At 45.6% G+C, this 18,424-nt stretch overlaps 1 protein-coding gene across 1 annotated transcript in view; it reads right to left on the bottom strand.

Annotated features, from left to right (window-relative positions):
- Positions 1-384: 384 nt before the first annotated feature.
- Positions 385-18,424, bottom strand: part of LOC126248820 (uncharacterized) — a 35,561-nt gene continuing 17,521 nt past the window's right edge. Inside the window, exon 2 of the mRNA XM_049950233.1 lies at positions 385-715. Coding sequence (XP_049806190.1) covers positions 453-715 — 263 coding nt within the window. The 3' untranslated portion in view covers positions 385-452. The remainder of the gene's footprint in view (positions 716-18,424) is intronic.

Below are 18,424 nucleotides of genomic sequence, written 5' to 3'. Positions count from 1 at the left end.
AACAAAATCTACTTGATAAAATGCACGACTGTCAAACCTTTCCTCCATGACTAATATATAATCAAAATTTTTGGACTCACCATATCACAGGCTGTAGGTTCATACATTGCTTTAAGAAGGTAATGTCAATGTTAGGTCTTGCCCACTCGTCTCGTATAGGGTGCCTAAGGGATACTGTGTCCTCCGAATGCTACACAACAATTCAAGCAAATAAAATTAGTAGTTTTATCTCTATAAAGCAGATTGACAATGTTTAACTCTAATGTACAAAGGTGTCGCAAGCGTTGGCCGACATGCAACATAAATCCGAGTCCTGGCTATACACAATGTTCAAACAAGCAATGGATATGGATCACTACAATCTGATATCGTAGCACTCTCTGTTAGACTGGCAGGAGCGGCGCTTATATTCACTTCTTGCAGGCGTCGCTCCTGTCGTGGCGCGGCCCTAATCACAAGCTTCCGGTCGTACCCCGCCATCCGGCCTGCGCTCTTGCGAAAACGTCCCCTGGCAAACGACCAGAAGGGTACGCGTCCACCTCCTGCTGCCATGAACCGGGTACAGAAGGTGGCGACTGCTGCTGTGTGGGCGGCTCCAGCTCCATCGGTAGGACGAGAGGAGGCGAAGGCTCCGTCTCCATGGGGTCGTCCTGCTGTGTCATGCTGACAACCTCTGGCGGCTGCTGTGACCGTGCTGTCTGCTGGACTCGTGAATCTGGGGGAAGAGAGATTGAAAGATCATCGTGGACATGGCAGAGACAAAGTTGAATTTGATGGCGGCGCTGCAACCCATGTGGTCCTGAAAGAAGATACACGCAAGCGCCAAGTCGACGGACGATCTCGCCTCGCACCCACCGTCTGCTGCCGCTAAAAACCCTATAAAAGACAATGTCATGCAGCGTGAAGCGATACTTGCGGCCTTCCTTTGGCTCTAGATGCTGAGGAGGGTGGAGCAGGTGGAGCAGTGTCCGATGGCGGCGACCGTGAAGAAATTCCGCCGGCGATGGGTCATCTCGTGGCAACGGCCTTGCATCAGTGATTACACCGGTTCCCGTGAGATCACCGAAGTTAAGCGCTGTCGAGCGTGGGATGGGTGACCATCCGGGCCGCCATGCGCTGTTGCCATTTTTCGGGGTGCACTCAGCCTCGTGATGCCAATTGAGGAGCTACTCGACCGACTAGTAGCGGCTTCGGTCAAGAATGCCATCATAACGACCGGGAGAGCGGTGTGCTGACCCCACGCCCCTCCTACCTGCATCCTCCACTGAGGATGACTGGCGGCCGGATGGTCCCGGTAGGCCACTCGTGGCCTGAAGACGGAGTGCATGGGCCATCTCGTTGGTGCAGACGATATGAGGCTTGGTCCCTGGTGTGTGCAAAGCATAGTTTAGCCATCTGCTGCTTGAAGGTTCTGACAGAATGTTCCGCTTTGCCGTTTGACTGTGGAAGAAACGGTGCACTAGTTAGATGCTGTATGCCATTACGTCCACAGAATGTTGCAAATTCATTTGACGTGAACTGAGATCCATTGTCTGACACTATTAGTTCAGGTAAACCTTCTAGGTAAAATATCGATGACAACACCTGAGCGAGCGAGGTGGCGCAGTGGTTGGCACACTGGACTCGCATTCGGAAGGACGACGGTTCAATCCCGCGTCCGGCCATCCTGATTTAGGTTTTCCGTGATTTCCCTAAATCGCTCCAGGCAAATGCCGGGCTGGTTCCTTTGAAAGGGCACGGCCGACTTCCTTCCACATCCTTCCCTAACCCTATGAGACCGATAACCTTGCTGTTTGGTCTCTTCCCCCAAACAACCAACCAACCAACAACACCTGAATTGTGCTACAAGACGTCGTCTCGTTCATTGGCAAAGCGAAAGGGAACTTGCTATTCTACTAGTTTGTCAGGATTAAAGTGAACTGAGCAATGCATCTTTAAGATTTTGAAAAGCTACTTGGCACTCATCTGTCCAAACAAAGCGTTGCAATGGAGCCGCGATTTGCGCAGCATTCGGTATGAACCGAATATAATCGTTCATTTTCCCTAAAACTGACTGCAATTCTGTGATATTGCGAGGAACTGGCAAGTCTCGTATTGCTAACAAATGCGACTGAAGAAGATGTATACCTTGACTGTTTATGACATGACCAAGATACTGCAATTCAGGTTAAAAGAAAAAACACTTTTTGAGATTCTTCACCGAGCGGTATTTGAAGATATGTGTCGCGCCAATCAGTTTTTGAAAAATAGCGTCCAGCGCCTAATTTGTCCAAGAGATCCTCTGGGCATGGCAGAGGATCAATAACATGTCCGTTGGTTGACTGTAGACTTCAAGTCAACACAGAGGCGAATGCGACCTGAAGGTTTGGGGAGCCAAACCAGTGCTATTGCCCACTGACTAGCTTGTATGGGCGCAATAACTCTGTTATCTTGCAATTCTTTAAGTTCAGCCACGACTTTGTTCTGTGATCCAATGGGAACAGTTGTGACCCAGCAAAATTCCTGCTGAGCATCGACTTTCAACGTAATATGTGCAACAAAATAGTTAGCTGTGCCTAAATCTTCAGAAAAGAGTTCCAGGAATTCTTTTAGCAAGCTAATTACACTGTCTTTGGCATTGAGAGTAGACACCGACAACACATTGTCCTGAATATTAAAGCCAAACAAATCAAAAGAATAAGAGCAAATACGTATGTTCTCACACTAGCGTGATTATAGCGCTGTAAAAGTTCTGCGCTGTAGCGCAGGGAAAGTACATTTTTCGAGAATGGGAATGTCTTGTCCATTATTAGGCGTCAGTTGTGTGCTAGTTTTAGACAGGGGTGGGGAGTCTAACAGCTCATATATGTGACGATTTAGTTATGTGGCAGAGGCCCCCGTGACCAACTGAAATTTCCCACATTTCCTACAAAGAAGTAAATGAACAACAAGTTTGTTTGACTGGTGTATCACCGAAGACTTGGAATCTTTCTTTCTTTTTTCGCTTACGCCATAGTCCCACAGCGATCGCAGGGTCGGCGTGGTTACAACGGATTTGGCAGTGTTAGTGTTAGGGATGGCCGGATGCCCTTCCTGCCGCCACCCCGTACCCCCCAGGATGGGATCAGTGTACCCCAACTGTCTGCGTCGAGTGTAAATCGTGAAATAATGCGGTCGTGTTTCAAATGTCTGCGACGCGTGTAACTGAGGCGGAACGTGGGGTCCAGCCCGGTATTCACCTAGCGGGATGTGGAAAACCGCCTAAAAACCACATCCAGGCTGGCCAGTACACCGGCTCTCGTCGTTAATCCGCCGGGCGTCGACCCGGGGCCGGCGCGGCTACCAGAGTCCAGGAAGCAGCGCGTTAGTGCGCTCGGCTACCCTGGCGAGTTTTTTGCAGACTTGGAGTATACTACATTAATGTCATGGGCCTTGTGACCAGATTTTTGTGAGTCGGCCGAATTATTATGTGTGTTCCATTGTAAACATACAAATTGTACATGTCCTTTACTACAAGTGTTCTGAGCTTGTCAGGAGGAGCAGTCTTGGCGTTTGTGCCGTGAATAACACAGAGGGCACCACTTACTTCTGTTCGTCTGTGTAGCCGCTTGTTTAGCGAACTGCTGACGCAGCGTGGCGAGGCGTTTACTCGACGTGCGATGGGGCGATCGAAAGCAAGGGACTCAATTCGGCTAATACCTGGTTGCTCAAATGTATGAGCCGACAAGGCACCGGAATCGTACTGATCTAGTATTTGCACTACCTGCTGAAATGATAGATCTTACTGTTTCAAAATTTGTTCTCTGAGTTTGACATCAGGTACACTGTACATGATCGCATCACACAACATAATATCTGAATATAAAGCACCACGGGCATATTGAATTTACATTTCTTTGTCATACCCTGCAAATCTGTTACCCACTCGCGATAAGATGGTTCTGCCGTTTTTTGCAATTTAAGAATTGATATCTAGCTGCTACCACATTCACGTGCTGGTCATAATAGTTTGTTAGTGAGTCTATAACACTGTCATACGCAATTTCACTCAGAGTGGCGTTAGGAAAGAGTTTTTGAATTAATCTGAATACTGCACTTCCTACCTTGAATAATAGATACGGAAGTTTCACAGTACCTGGGATGTTGTAAGCTGGCATATGGGCATCGACCTGGAGCAGCCACTCGAGCCATTCCTCGTCTTGTTTAGTATACTGTCGAAAAGGTGGTATGTCAGCTGTAGCAGGCGGTGCTTGGTCTGTCTGGTGCGCAGCGTTGGCGAGTAGCTGCTGCACCGTGTTGAGTAGTGCAGAAATCTGCTGCGTGTGAAACTGAAACATCTGCATTAGCTGTGTGGCATCTAACGCTTGCGGCTGTGGCGCCTGAACAGGGGGCGGGACAAGATCGGTGGGCATATTGAAAGACACAAATGCAACAAGTAGACAAGCAAGAAATCTAAATAACGACAAAATCAGAGAAAATTTCTGCAACGCCCACCTGAAAACACTGATTAGCAGAAACAAGAAACTGTGAAAGCAATGAAGCGCCCCAGAAAAGTAAGGACAAAACAGAACTAAGGCGCCAGCACAATATACACAAAATGCCGTAGTCGTCAACACGGAGTTCGAAGGAGACTCGTCGCTAGTTGTTGGGTCTTGTCCACTCGTCTCGTATAGAGTGCCTAAAGGATGCTGCGTTCTCGGAATGCTATACAACAATTCAAGCAGATAACATTAGTAGTTTTATTTCTATAAAGCAGATTGACAATGCTTAACTGTAATGTACAACGGTGCCGAAAGCGATGGGCGACATGGAACATAAATCCGAGTCCTGGCTACACACAATGTTCGAATAAGCCAGGCTCATCCAAGGCTCCGCGGGCGCAAGGCGGTATAGTTCAGCGCCCTGTACGCGACCGTATGTCTCTAGTGTCCGCATAGGAACGAGAGAGAGAGAGCTGCGGATCGAGTGAGACCGCACACCACTGCTCTACGCTGGACTGTCCCGCGGTCAGATTCAACGTAAACAAAATAACAGAGGAAGTGCAGCTCTGTAAAAGTGGTCGATGAGCGGTAAAAATGTGTGTGAAATCTTAGGGGGCTTAACTACTAAGGTCATCAGTCCCTAAGCTTACACACTACTTAACCTAAATTATCCTAAGGACAAATACACACATCCATGCCCGAGGGAGGACTCGAACCTTCGCCGGGACCAGCCGCACAGCGTGTAGACCGCTCCGCTAATCCCGCGCGGCTGAGCGGTAAAACAAGCAAACCATTTACTGTTTAGGTAACAATTAGTGTTCGTGTATCAGAATTCCTACGGAAAGCTTTAGAAAACAATATCCAAAGCAACAACCGAAGAACAACTTAGTACTTTTCTGACCAACAGGTTGAGTCTATTAGTATTGCACATGCACACTCGTCATATGTGCAGTAGGCGTCTTTTGAAAGATATATCAGTTTCTTAAATGAACTAGTGTCATAAATATTCTATTTTAGAAATAATTTTACGTAAGGGATTATAGAGTCTCATTCTTACTGTTAGTAGTTACAAGTAAATATTTGTTGTTGTACTTCGTGCTACAGCTGTTTTTATCCGTTTTCAGAGTTTAGACATCGTATCGTTAGTTTGCTGTTTTGTACGCAATAATTTTAATTGACCAAGTTTGAAAACTTATTAAAAATAGAATTAAGGTTATAAAGACATTTAATCCTTACAGTCAACATTGTTAAAAAAGACAATTAACATTTTACACATTTTTCTTTTTAGAGGAAATGATTTTGTCTAGGTTTGGTACAATATTCCGGACTGCTAACCTCTACGAATTAGTCACATTTTCATCACTAAGTAGTGAACGGTGCTTAGCTTTAGCAAGCCTTAAAAGGGAGAAAAAGTGCTAACAAATTTACGTGGAACCAAACACTGAGAGAACTTTGGCCGCATGCTTGTGCAAAAGAGGATACTTCTCTCGTGGAAAACAGCTGTAAAAGTCATCCAAAGCTTTACACTTAAGAAAGCGGTCCTTCAGGCGGATATCGCACTGCAGCTCAATCATCTCTAGTCGAAACACTTGTGAGACGTCCTCTCCCGGAGGGGAAGTGTCCACAATTCTCCTCGCGCGACAGTTTTTCCCACAAAATAATTTTTTTTATTTTTTTAATGCTTGAATCGTCTGCACTAAATCAACAACAGAGTGATTTTCGCCTTGGAGTGAAATGTTCAAAGTATTTAAATGACCAGCTTGGTCACTCAAAAAAGTCAAATTGGCCACCCACTTAGGATCACGAAGTAATTCTTAAAAGGTATTGATCTCGTCCCTCAAGAAGAAAACCGATGGAGGACCTCAGCCATCGAACTTCGGGGTGGTAGGGGATGTCCGGGTATTCCACTTCGATATCAACCAGAAATTCTTTAAATTGGCGTTGTGTGAGTCCATGCGAGCGAAGATAATTAACCGTTCAAACAACTGTGTCCCTTACATTTTTTTATGTTGACAATCTTCGCACAAAGTGCCTCCTGGTGTATCAGACAATGGACTGCCGCGAATAAGAAACAGCCCACTTCAGCCATTTTTGACCTAACCTAACCCAGGAACCCAGTGCGTATCTCTCGTAGCGCAGAGGCTTCGTCCGTTGTTACCCTGGTCAGGCGTTCCCATTTTAAAGGCATTGACTCGAACTCGTTCTCCACGACTAGAAAAATATCAAAACCCGTGGTTGTGTCCTTTAATGGTATGAGGTCGAGAAATTCTTCGGTGACACGCAGATTGTCGTCGACACCTCGAATAAATATGACAAGCTGAGATATATTTGCAGCGTCTGTGGACTCGTCAAGGGCGATAGAAAATGCAACGAAGTTTGCTGCTCTCACCATTAATTGCTGCTCATTATCTGAGGCCATATCTTCGACTCGGCGAGCAAGGTTTGAGGCGAAAGAGCTATTTTTTCTAATTTTTTCAAGAGGTCTGCTGGACAAATGCAAGCAGCCGAGTCGACCAGGCAGTCCTTGATGAGATTCCCAGCCGCAAAGGGTTTCCCTGCTTTCACATTTCTCAGCGAGCATTTGTAACTTGCGCGCAAACTTTGCCCATCTGCCTCCTGTTCCTACCACGGCAAAAAAAATTTAGAATTAATTTTTTACAATCCAGTTTTTAAAACACTTTTATCATTTTAACAATTCATTGTTTTATTCATTGAAAAGTCCGCAGCTCGTGGTCTCGCGGTAGCGTTCTCGCTTCCCGAGCACGGGGTCCCGGGTTCGATTCCCGGCGGGGTCAGGGATTTTTCCTTCCTCGAGATGACTGGGTGTTGTTGTGTTGTCTTCATCATGATTCATTACGGTCGGAGGAAGGCAATGGCAAACCACCTCCACTAGGTCCTTGCCTAGTAAGGCGGCGCGGTTCTCCCGCGTCGCTCCCCTACGCTCTGGAAAGGAGTATGGGACTCATCATCATCATCATCATCATCATTCATTGAAACCTAAATAAAAAAACTAATAAAAAAGGTTGGTTTTATGTGCGTTTTCCCCCAGTTCCACTGAAAAGCGGCCATAGACTCTAGCAAGTACAGCGAAATGTGGTCGTAACATAAATCTTTATATATTGGAATATTTGCGTTTTAATTAGTTGAAAACTTAGATCAAATTACAACATAAGTTTTCCCATCCATCAAAACACAAATACAAAGAATGACACTTAATAGCACTTTGTTGTCCGAGAGAGTTTGTGGCGGCTTTTCAGAAAGTGGCAAAAAATAAGGCACTGGAAACTTTTTTTCATGTCTGTGCGACGTGATTTAGTGCAACCCAAATATAAAAATTAACCGAAATGTTCCTCGTTGCTGACGATCCGATATTCGATAACTGGCACATTGATAACTGACATATCAGATTATAAAATATAGTTTTATTTATCATCTTTATAAATAATAAAGAGTCAAACGATACACAACACTTACTTCACTGTAATGCCGCTTGAGATTTTCTTTCAGTTTTTCAAGCTTTGACTGGCTTTCCTTTTGCGACAAATTCTTGAACTGATGACAGGTATTAAAGTGCCGTTCAGTCGAGTACTTTCTTAAATACGTGAGGTTCCGATGACGTACGAGACATTTGGCATGATTTTCGACACCAGTACAAAAGAAACTAATTTCCCACTCGGGTTTAAACAGTGCGGACGCGCCGCTCCTTCTTCTTTTTTTGTCTGTTGCTGTTGACCATCCATTCCGGTCCACTGTAGTCTCATGTCTGTTGAAATGAAATGTCGTGTGGCTAGGCCTCCCGTCGGGTAGACCGTTCGCCTGGTGCAGGTCTTTCGAGTTGACGCCACTTCGGCGACCTGTGCGTCGATGGGGATGAGATGATGATGATTAGGACAACACAACACCCAGTCCCGGAGCGGAGAAAATCTCCGACCCAGCCGGGAATCGAACCCGGGCCCTTAGGATTGACTGTCACGCTGACCACTCAGCTACCGGGGGCGGTCATGTCTGTTGACTAACGGCTTTGTGTCGTATCAATGCTTTTGTCCGCTGCTGGCATGGCGTCTTCCGTACGAAGCGCGCGTACAGCTGTATGGCGAGGCGCGGCGGGCGAACCACACGGTCAGCTAAGCGACACGGCACGAACACTGCAACATACCAATTCGTCCAGAGCGCTGGCCTCGAGCGATCGCGGGCGCTAGCGCCCCAGGGGCACAGTTTGGGCGAGCCTGAAATAAGCAATGGATATCACTACAATCTGTTATCGTAGCACTCTCTGCTAGGCCGCGCTAATACTGTCCACTAACGTCAGGCCGAGGCTGGCAGGAGCGGCGCTTATACACTCCTGGAAATGGAAAAAAGAACACATTGACACCGGTGTGTCAGACCCACCATACTTGCTCCGGACACTGCGAGAGGGCTGTACAAGCAATGATCACACGCACGGCACAGCGGACACACCAGGAACCGCGGTGTTGGCCGTCGAATGGCGCTAGCTGCGCAGCATTTGTGCACCGCCGCCGTCAGTGTCAGCCAGTTTGCCGTGGCATACGGAGCTCCATCGCAGTCTTTAACACTGGTAGCATGCCACGACAGCGTGGACGTGAACCGTATGTGCAGTTGACGGACTTTGAGCGAGGGCGTATAGTGGGCATGCGGGAGGCCGGGTGGACGTACCGCCGAATTGCTCAACACGTGGGGCGTGAGGTCTCCACAGTACATCGATGTTGTCGCCAGTGGTCGGCGGAAGGTGCACGTGCCCGTCGACCTGGGACCGGACCGCAGCGACGCACGGATGCACGCCAAGACCGTAGGATCCTACGCAGTGCCGTAGGGGACCGCACCGCCACTTCCCAGCAAATTAGGGACACTGTTGCTCCTGGGGTATCGGCGAGGACCATTCGCAACCGTCTCCATGAAGCTGGGCTACGGTCCCGCACACCGTTAGGCCGTCTTCCGCTCACGCCCCAACATCGTGCAGCCCGCCTCCAGTGGTGTCGCGACAGGCGTGAATGGAGGGACGAATGGAGACGTGTCGTCTTCAGCGATGAGAGTCGCTTCTGCCTTGGTGCCAATGATGGTCGTATGCGTGTTTGGCGCCGTGCAGGTGAGCGCCACAATCAGGACTGCATACGACTGAGGCACACAGGGCCAACACCCGGCATCATGGTGTGGGGAGCGATCTCCTACACTGGCCGTACACCACTGGTGATCGTCGAGGGGACACTGAATAGTGCACGGTACATCCAAACCGTCATCGAACCCATCGTTCTACCATTCCTAGACCGGCAAGGGAACTTGCTGTTCCAACAGGACAATGCACGTCCGCATGTATCCCGTGCCACCCAACGTGCTCTAGAAGGTGTAAGTCAACTACCCTGGCCAGCAAGATCTCCGGATCTGTCCCCCATTGAGCATGTTTGGGACTGGATGAAGCGTCGTCTCACGCGGTCTGCACGTCCAGCACGAACGCTGGTCCAACTGAGGCGCCAGGTGGAAATGGCATGGCAAGCCGTTCCACAGGACTACATCCAGCATCTCTACGATCGTCTCCATGGGAGAATAGCAGCCTGCATTGCTGCGAAAGGTGGATATACACTGTACTAGTGCCGACATTGTGCATGCTCTGTTGCCTGTGTCTATGTGCCTGTGGTTCTGTCAGTGTGATCATGTGATGTATCTGACCCCAGGAATGTGTCAATAAAGTTTCCCCTTCCTGGGACAATGAATTCACGGTGTTCTTAGTTCAATTTCCAGGATTGTATTTACTTCTTGCAGGTGTCGCTCCTATCATGGGGCGGTCCAAATCAGCGCACCTTTGGCCGACATCGTTTCACCACCTTCTCTTGTCTCGCTTTCTCCGTCTTCCTTCCGGCGCTTGTGCTTACGCCAGAGCAGTCAATGATCTGACACAGTATTAGATGACCCATCGATTGTCGCCCATGGACGGTGAAATGAGACGTCAGGAGAGCAGTGGATTTGTTTAATTAACTCTTTTATTCCAGCCCTCAGCCACGGCACATCAGGAAAAGCTTGGTGAAGGCGTCCAGTTGCCTCTCATGAGAAATAATAGATGTCTTGCATCGCTGAAAGCGAAAAAATTAGGGCCGAGTGTGTCGTCGCTTGACTGCCACTGTCAGTTACGTCTCCAACTGTGACCGTGGTGACAGCACAGCAGCTCAACTGACGATACTGCTTGGGTGGCTGAGCTCCCTCGAGCCAGCTGAAGGCTCTGTGCTCTGGCAGTGGCTTTCTCATGACTCAGGGCAGGCTGCCCTGTCCCACGGTCGAACAGTGGACCCAGTACTACATTCCAGGATGTCTCTCCAGGTGTCGCAGATTCGTGTCGTAGGCTGTCATACTGAGACAAGAATATTTTAGTACACGAACGGCTGAGTTCTTACATGCTCCAGACTGTATTTGTTTAGGGCTTAAGGCACACACTCTAAACACTTCCATGGTGCCCAGTGAGGAAAGGCTTCCGTCCTTCCACTAGCGTACTGCAGTGTATAACACTGTTTGTTTATAAGTCATCTGAAGTTTTATAATATTTTTGCTTCAAAATTTTCACACATAGGTGTTATATTTTCTGTATATGTAAAGTAAAGTGTGCTATACTGGAGGTTGAAATTCTTTGCACTGTATGTGAGTAATGTACATAAAATACTATGTAAATTGTTTATTACGTTAATTAATTTTCTGATGACATTTTGTATTTAAAATTACACTCCTGGAAATGGAAAAAAGAACACGTTGACACCGGTGGGTCAGACCCACCATACTTGCTCCGGACACTGCGAGAGGGCTGTACAAGCAATGATCACACGCACGGCACAGCGGACACACCAGGAACCGCGGTGTTCGCCGTCGAATGGCGCTAGCTGCGCAGCATTTGTGCACCGCCGCCGTCAGTGTCAGCCAGTTTGCCGTGGCATACGGAGCTCCATCGCAGTCTTTAACACTGGTAGCATGCCGCGACAGCGTGGACGTGAACCGTATGTGCAGTTGACGGACTTTGAGCGAGGGCGTATAGTGGGCATGCGGGAGGCCGGGTGGACGTACCGCCGAATTGCTCAACACGTGGGGCGTGAGGTCTCCACAGTACATCGATGTTGTCGCCAGTGGTCGGCGGAAGGTGCACGTGCCCGTCGACCTGGGACCGGACCGCAGCGACGCACGGATGCACGCCAAGACCGTAGGATCCTACGCAGTGCCGTAGGGGACCGCACCGCCACTTCCCAGCAAATTAGGGACACTGTTGCTCCTGGGGTATCGGCGAGGACCATTCGCAACCGTCTCCATGAAGCTGGGCTACGGTCCCGCACACCGTTAGGCCGTCTTCCGCTCACGCCCCAACATCGTGCAGCCCGCCTCCAGTGGTGTCGCGACAGGCGTGAATGGAGGGACGAATGGAGACGTGTCGTCTTCAGCGATGAGAGTCGCTTCTGCCTTGGTGCCAATGATGGTCGTATGCGTGTTTGGCGCCGTGCAGGTGAGCGCCACAATCAGGACTGCATACGACCGAGGCACACAGGGCCAAAAAATGGCTCTCAGCACTATGGGACTCAACATCTTAGGTCATAAGTCCCCTAGAACTTAGAACTACTTAAACCTAACTAACCTAAGGACATCACACACACCCATGCCCGAGGCAGGATTCGAACCTGCGACCGTAGCAGTCCCGCGGTTCCGGACTGCAGCGCCAGAACCGCTAGACCACCGCGGCCAGCACACAGGGCCAACACCCGGCATCATGGTGTGGGGAGCGATCTCCTACACTGGCCGTACACCACTGGTGATCGTCGAGGGGACACTGAATAGTGCACGGTACATCCAAACCGTCATCGAACCCATCGTTCTACCATTCCTAGACCGGCAAGGGAACTTGCTGTTCCAACAGGACAATGCACGTCCGCAAGTATCCCGTGCCACCCAACGTGCTCTAGAAGGTGTAAGTCAACTACCCTGGCCAGCAAGATCTCTGGATCTGTCCCGCATTGAGCATGTTTGGGACTGGATGAAGCGTCGTCTCACGCGGTCTGCACGTCCAGCACGAACGCTGGTCCAACTGAGGCGCCAGGTGGAAATGGCATGGCAAGCCGTTCCACAGGACGACATCCAGCATCTCTACGATCGTCTCCATGGGAGAATAGCAGCCTGCATTGCTGCGAAAGGTGGATATACACTGTACTAGTGCCGACATTGTGCATGCTCTGTTGCCTGTGTCTATGTGCCTGTGGTTCTGTCAGTGTGATCATGTGATGTATCTGACCCCAGGAATGTGTCAATAAAGTTTCCCCTTCCTGGGACAATGAATTCACGGTGTTCTTATTTCAATTTCCAGGAGTGTATTTGTGTGTATAAACTGTTTATGTTGATATAAACTTGACAGTTGTGAGAAATGGTCGCCGCGCGGGATTAGCTGAGCGGTCCTAGGCGCTGCAAATGGCTCTGAGCACTATGCGACTTAACTTCTGAGGTCATCAGTCGCCTAGAACTTAGAACTAATTAAACCTAACTAACCTAAGGACATCACACACATCCATGCCCGAGGCAGAATTCGTACCTGCTACCGTAGCGGTCGCTCGGCTCCAGACTGTAGCGCTTAGAACCGCACGGCCACTCCGGCCGGCCTTAGGCGCTGCAGTCATGGACTGTGCGGCTGATCCCGGCGGAGGTTCGAGTCCTCCCTCGGGCATGGGTGTGTGTGTTTGTCCTTAGGATAATTTAGGTTAAGTAGTGTGTAAGCTTCGGGACTGATGACCTTAGCAGTTAAGTCCCATAAGATTTCACACACATTTGAACACATTTGAGAAATGGTCACGCTTAGAAACGATGTAAGAAATAAATTTTATGTAAAAGCCAGTGTACTTTTGTTTAAAACGAAAGTGGAGAAGGTGGCAAAGGCGCATTGGCGCGCTACCTAGAGCAAGCGCGGCAAGTACGTCACACAGTCTGTAGGCAGCAGTGATTGAGGAAAAAAACCTTTGTGCAGCAGGAGAAACTTTACCTGCAAATTTTCCCAAAAATGCCTCGGATGAAAGCTGCAAACGGCTTATGGCATAGCTGCGAGTTGTTGGGCTACTGTACGAAGAACTCAACAACGCCAAGAAGAGAAATTGAGCTCGAACAACAAGAGTTGGCAGCCCTGCAGCCAGGCGACTAGCGCGAGTTTTGATGTTCTCGTAAAGATAAGTCATTTTAGATTATAAAAATATATAGTTTAGTACTGATAACGTGGTAAATAGGTGTATTAGTGTGCCTTTTAAGCGTACCATTAAACGTTTCATTTTTGTTTACGTAATACAGCAGAAAACGCAAAAAGATCGTACAGTCGTATTTTATGTTTACGTTTTGCCGCAGCAAACTTATAGAATTCCGTTTAGTCGTTCTTTGCTCTCTCCAGAAATTTAACTGTAGCGTACCTCTTCATTATTTAACTCACATTTCCGGAAAGTAGAGTAAAGTTTAAGTTGTTGTTTCAGAAACTACGCACTGTCGTTTTTGTTTACACATAGTTGCATATAGGTCAAATTTGTGGAACCATATTTTCGTGTTTATCTGTAATTTAACTGACTTATTCTTAATAAACTATTACGTTTATCATGAGTGAAAAGTGCCAGACTTGCAGTAGAATTGTTAGGTCGGGGCTTTGGTGTGATGGGTGCTGTAGTTTTTTCCATGTGGGTGACTGAAGTGGCGTGGGAATTGGGGAAGTAAATGAGGCTCATCTTTGATTTTGTAGGATGTGTAGTAGAGATAGGAAAATACTAGAACAGGAGGGGAAAATAGCCGCCCTTCAGGCTGAGTTAGACAAGGCCAGTGGAGATCTTGATATGTTAAGGAGGGAGAAGGGTAAAGAGAGGTGGGAAGTGGCAACAGGCAACAGGAGGAACAGGCCTAGAACTTTGTCTGACAGCTTCGTGGTGAATGTGGAAAATAGATTTGACCTGTTGCTTCAGTCAGAAGCTGGTGAGCCTCAAGCAACTGCAAGTGTAGACAGGTCACAACAAACTTTCAGCAGCAAATTGAAAAGTAAGAATGTAGGGAAATCAGTAAAGAGAAAGAAAGTTGTTAGGTAGTTCCCATGGAGAAGGTGTTGGCTAACTTTTGAAGGATGAACTACAATCAGAATACCAGGTCACCAATTTTTTTAAACCTAGTGCTGGTCTATAGGATTTAGGATCACTTTGCAAAGATTTCACTAAGGAAGACACCGTGGTTAAAGTGGGTGAGCCAGGTAATAGTACTGAGAGAGATCCTGGGTACAGTATAGAGTGTGACTTGGCAAAGATTGCATCAGCATCGAAGCACATTAGTGTTGAGTTTGTATCTGTTCTTGGGCGCCATGACCGACCTCATTTGAACTCCTCTGTCAAGAGAGTTAATTTGGAGTTGGAATGGCTGCTTATGTCAGGTGCAGGGTCACACACTGGCGTGGTTCCTGTTGATTCTCTCAATAGGTGGGATTATATTAGGCATGGCCTTCACCTCAACAGGAGAGGGAAGGGTAAACTGGCTGGGAAAACAGCAGGAAAGTTAAAGGGGGGAGGCACTGTCATGAGTGGTAAAATACCAGTGGTTATAGGGTTCAGAAAAGGCCCTTTTTAGGGTAGGGAGGACAGAAAGAAACCAAATTTTAAGAGAGGTTAGGACTGAGACAAACCTTCAGTTTTAGAAAGAAACCAAAAACCATAATTCTAGCTTATTACATCGGAATAAACAGCTATTGGTTAACAATTTTCAACAATCAGCAGATATTTCAACTCTACCCAATTTTAATTCAGTCAATGGGAAATGTCAGCTATCTTTATTGCATCAAAATATTCGAGGACTGAGAAATAAAATTAATGAACTAATTATCTGCATACATGAATTAGAGTCCTCAAACTCAGCTGACATAATCTGCCTCTCTGAACATCATGTTACCACTGGTATAGAACTTTTAAGTGTTACAGGGTTTAGGTTAGGATCTCACTTTTGTAGAGCAGAATTGGAGAAAGGAGGAGTTGCCACATTCATCAGGAACTGTCATAAATTTAAGAACATAGACATTCATAAATTTTGCCTAGAACAGCATATGGAAGCATATGCAATGGAAGTAGAATTTGACAAAAAAAATCCTTCATAATATTAAGTATATACGAGCACCTGCAGGCAACTTTAATCTGTTCATAAACCACCTTGAAGCTGTACTGGCCCATTTAACTATCACAAACAAAGAAATAGTGGTTGCTGGTGATTTCAATGTGGATTTCCTTAAAGACTCTCCCAATAAGAACTTATTTGAGTTAGTAACACTATCGTTCAACTTAATTCCCACTGTAAAGATCCCCACTAGGGTAGCCAATTGCTCACAAACAGCCATTGATAATATGTTTATACAAAAGTCCAATGAACAAAATCATATTACAAAACCAACAGACAATGATCTCTCAGACCATGACACACAGTTCTTTCTGTTAAATGTTAATACTGAACAGGATATAAAATCTGTTAAATCTGAGCTCAAGAGGGCAATCAATAAGCCAAAAATTGATTATTTTAGGACACTCCTCAGAGACATTCACTGGACTGATGTTTACAGTGGTCATGGCATGAATGAAAAATATAACACTTCTGCTAATAGAGTGCTTACCTCATTTGAGCACTGTTTCCCCCCCAAAACTGACAGGTTGAAGCAAAGTCTACAAAGAAGTTATGGATTACTCAAGGAATAGGGGTATCTTCTAAAACAAAAAGAAAACTGTATCTGTCAATCTGAAACAGTTGTGATGTTGATGCTATACCACATTACAAGAAATACTGCAAAATATTAAAGACTGTAATACGAATATCAAAGCAAATATATTACAAGGAAAAGATAGTCATATCAGATAACAAAATAAAGACAATATGGGATATAGTAAAGGAGGAGACCAGTAGAACCAGGCATGAAGAGCGACAAATAGCACTGAGAGTAAATGATACATTGGTAACAGATGTGTACAGTGTTGCAGAACTTTTTAACAAACATTTTATAACTGTTACTGAAAATATGGGGTGATCAGGTTCTGTAGGTTCTGCTATGGAATACCTCTGACCAGACATTTCAAGTAACTTCCATAACATGAATTTGACCCTCACTACCCCAGCAGAAATAATGTCCATCATAAAATCTTTAAAATAAAAAAAATCTAGTGCGTATGATGAAATATCAACACAGCTAATTAAAGAATGCGATTCTGAGTTAAGTAACATATTAAGCTACCTGTGTAACCAGTCGTTTATCAGTGGAATATTTCCTGAATGGTTAAAATATGCTGAAGTTAAGCCACTGTTTAAGAAGGGAGATAAGGAAATAGCATTAAATTTCTGTCCAATTTCACTTTTGCCAGCACTCTCAAAAATTTTAGAAAAATCTTATGTCAAATACCATACTGTTAAAGTCACAGTTCGGATTTCTTAAGGGTTCTGATATTGAGAAGGCTATCTACACTTACAGTGGAAATGTGCTTAATTCATTAGATAAAAAATTGCAGGCAACTGGTATATTCTGTGATCTGTCAAAGGCATTTGACTGTGTAAATCACAATATCCTTTTAAGTAGATTAAAATATTATAGTGTAACAGAAAATGATGCAAAATGGTTCAAATCTTATATCTCTGGCAGGAAAAAAAGGGCGTTATTAGGAAAGAGACATGTATTAAGCTATCAGGCATCATCCAACTGGGAACTAATTACATGTGGGGTCGCACAAGGTCCCATTTTAGGGCCCTTACTTTTCCTTGTGTATATCAATGACCTTTCATCAGTAACATTACCAGATGCCAAGTTCATTTTGTTTGCCGATGATACAAACATCGCAATAAATAGCAAATCAAGTGTAGTCTTAGAAAGATCTACTAATATAATATTTGTGAACATTAATCACTGGTTCCTAGCCAATTGTTTCTCACTAAACTTTGAAAAAACACACTGCATGCAGTTCAGAATTTGTAATGGGTGTCCCACGAGTATATGCCTAACATACGATTACAAGTAGAGAGAAGAAGTGGACAGCGTTAAGTTCTTGGTATTACAGCTCGATAATAAATTCAACTGGGAGGAGCACACCACAGAACTGCTGAAGCGTCTTAATAAATCTCTATTTGCTATGCGAATTGTGTCACACCTAGGGGTTATAAAAATTAAAAACCTGGTATATTATGCTTACTTTCATTCCATGATGTCATATGTGATTATTTTTTGAGGTAATTCATCAAGCCAAGCTAAGGTTTTCTGGGCACAAAAACGTGCAGTAAGAGTTATATGTGGTGTGAACTCAAGAACATCCTGCCTGTTTAGGGAACTAGTGATACTACCTACTGATTCCCAATATATTTATTCCTTAATGAAATATGTCATTAAAATATATCATTTTTTCAAACCAATAGCTCAATTCATGGAATAAATAATAGAAATAAGATAATCTTCACAAGGATTTAAAGTCACTTACTTTTGTACAAAAAGGTGTTCATTATTCACGAACACACATTTTCAATATCTTGCCAGCAGCCATAAAAAGCTAAACAACCAATGAAATTCAGTTTAATAGAACCCTAAAGGACTTATTGGTGGCCACCTCCTTCTACTCCATTGATGAATTTGTCAGTGTGTATGTGTGTGTGTGTGTGTGTGTGTGTGTGTATACACCTATTAAATGTTTATTACCTTAATTCAGTGCATGAAGTGTTTGTAAAATGATTCTTTCATATCGTGTTCATTAAAAAAATGACGATCAATCACTTGGGATCTGTGGAAGGTACATTAGCTTTTTTGTTTCAGTTGTAAATATTTGTCATGTATTATTGTTTTTATGACATGTTCTACATCCTGGTGGACCTCCTCACTATGGACCAATTGGAATGAAAGTAAATCTAATCTCTAATCTAATACTTGCAGGCCGCACTGTGTGACTGTAGTTGCTATAATTTTTCGCCATTCT

This window comes from Schistocerca nitens, chromosome 3 (assembly GCF_023898315.1).
Source record: "Schistocerca nitens isolate TAMUIC-IGC-003100 chromosome 3, iqSchNite1.1, whole genome shotgun sequence".
NCBI classification, from domain to species: domain Eukaryota; kingdom Metazoa; phylum Arthropoda; class Insecta; order Orthoptera; family Acrididae; genus Schistocerca; species Schistocerca nitens.
This window is presented reverse-complemented; position numbering and strand designations above follow the sequence as displayed.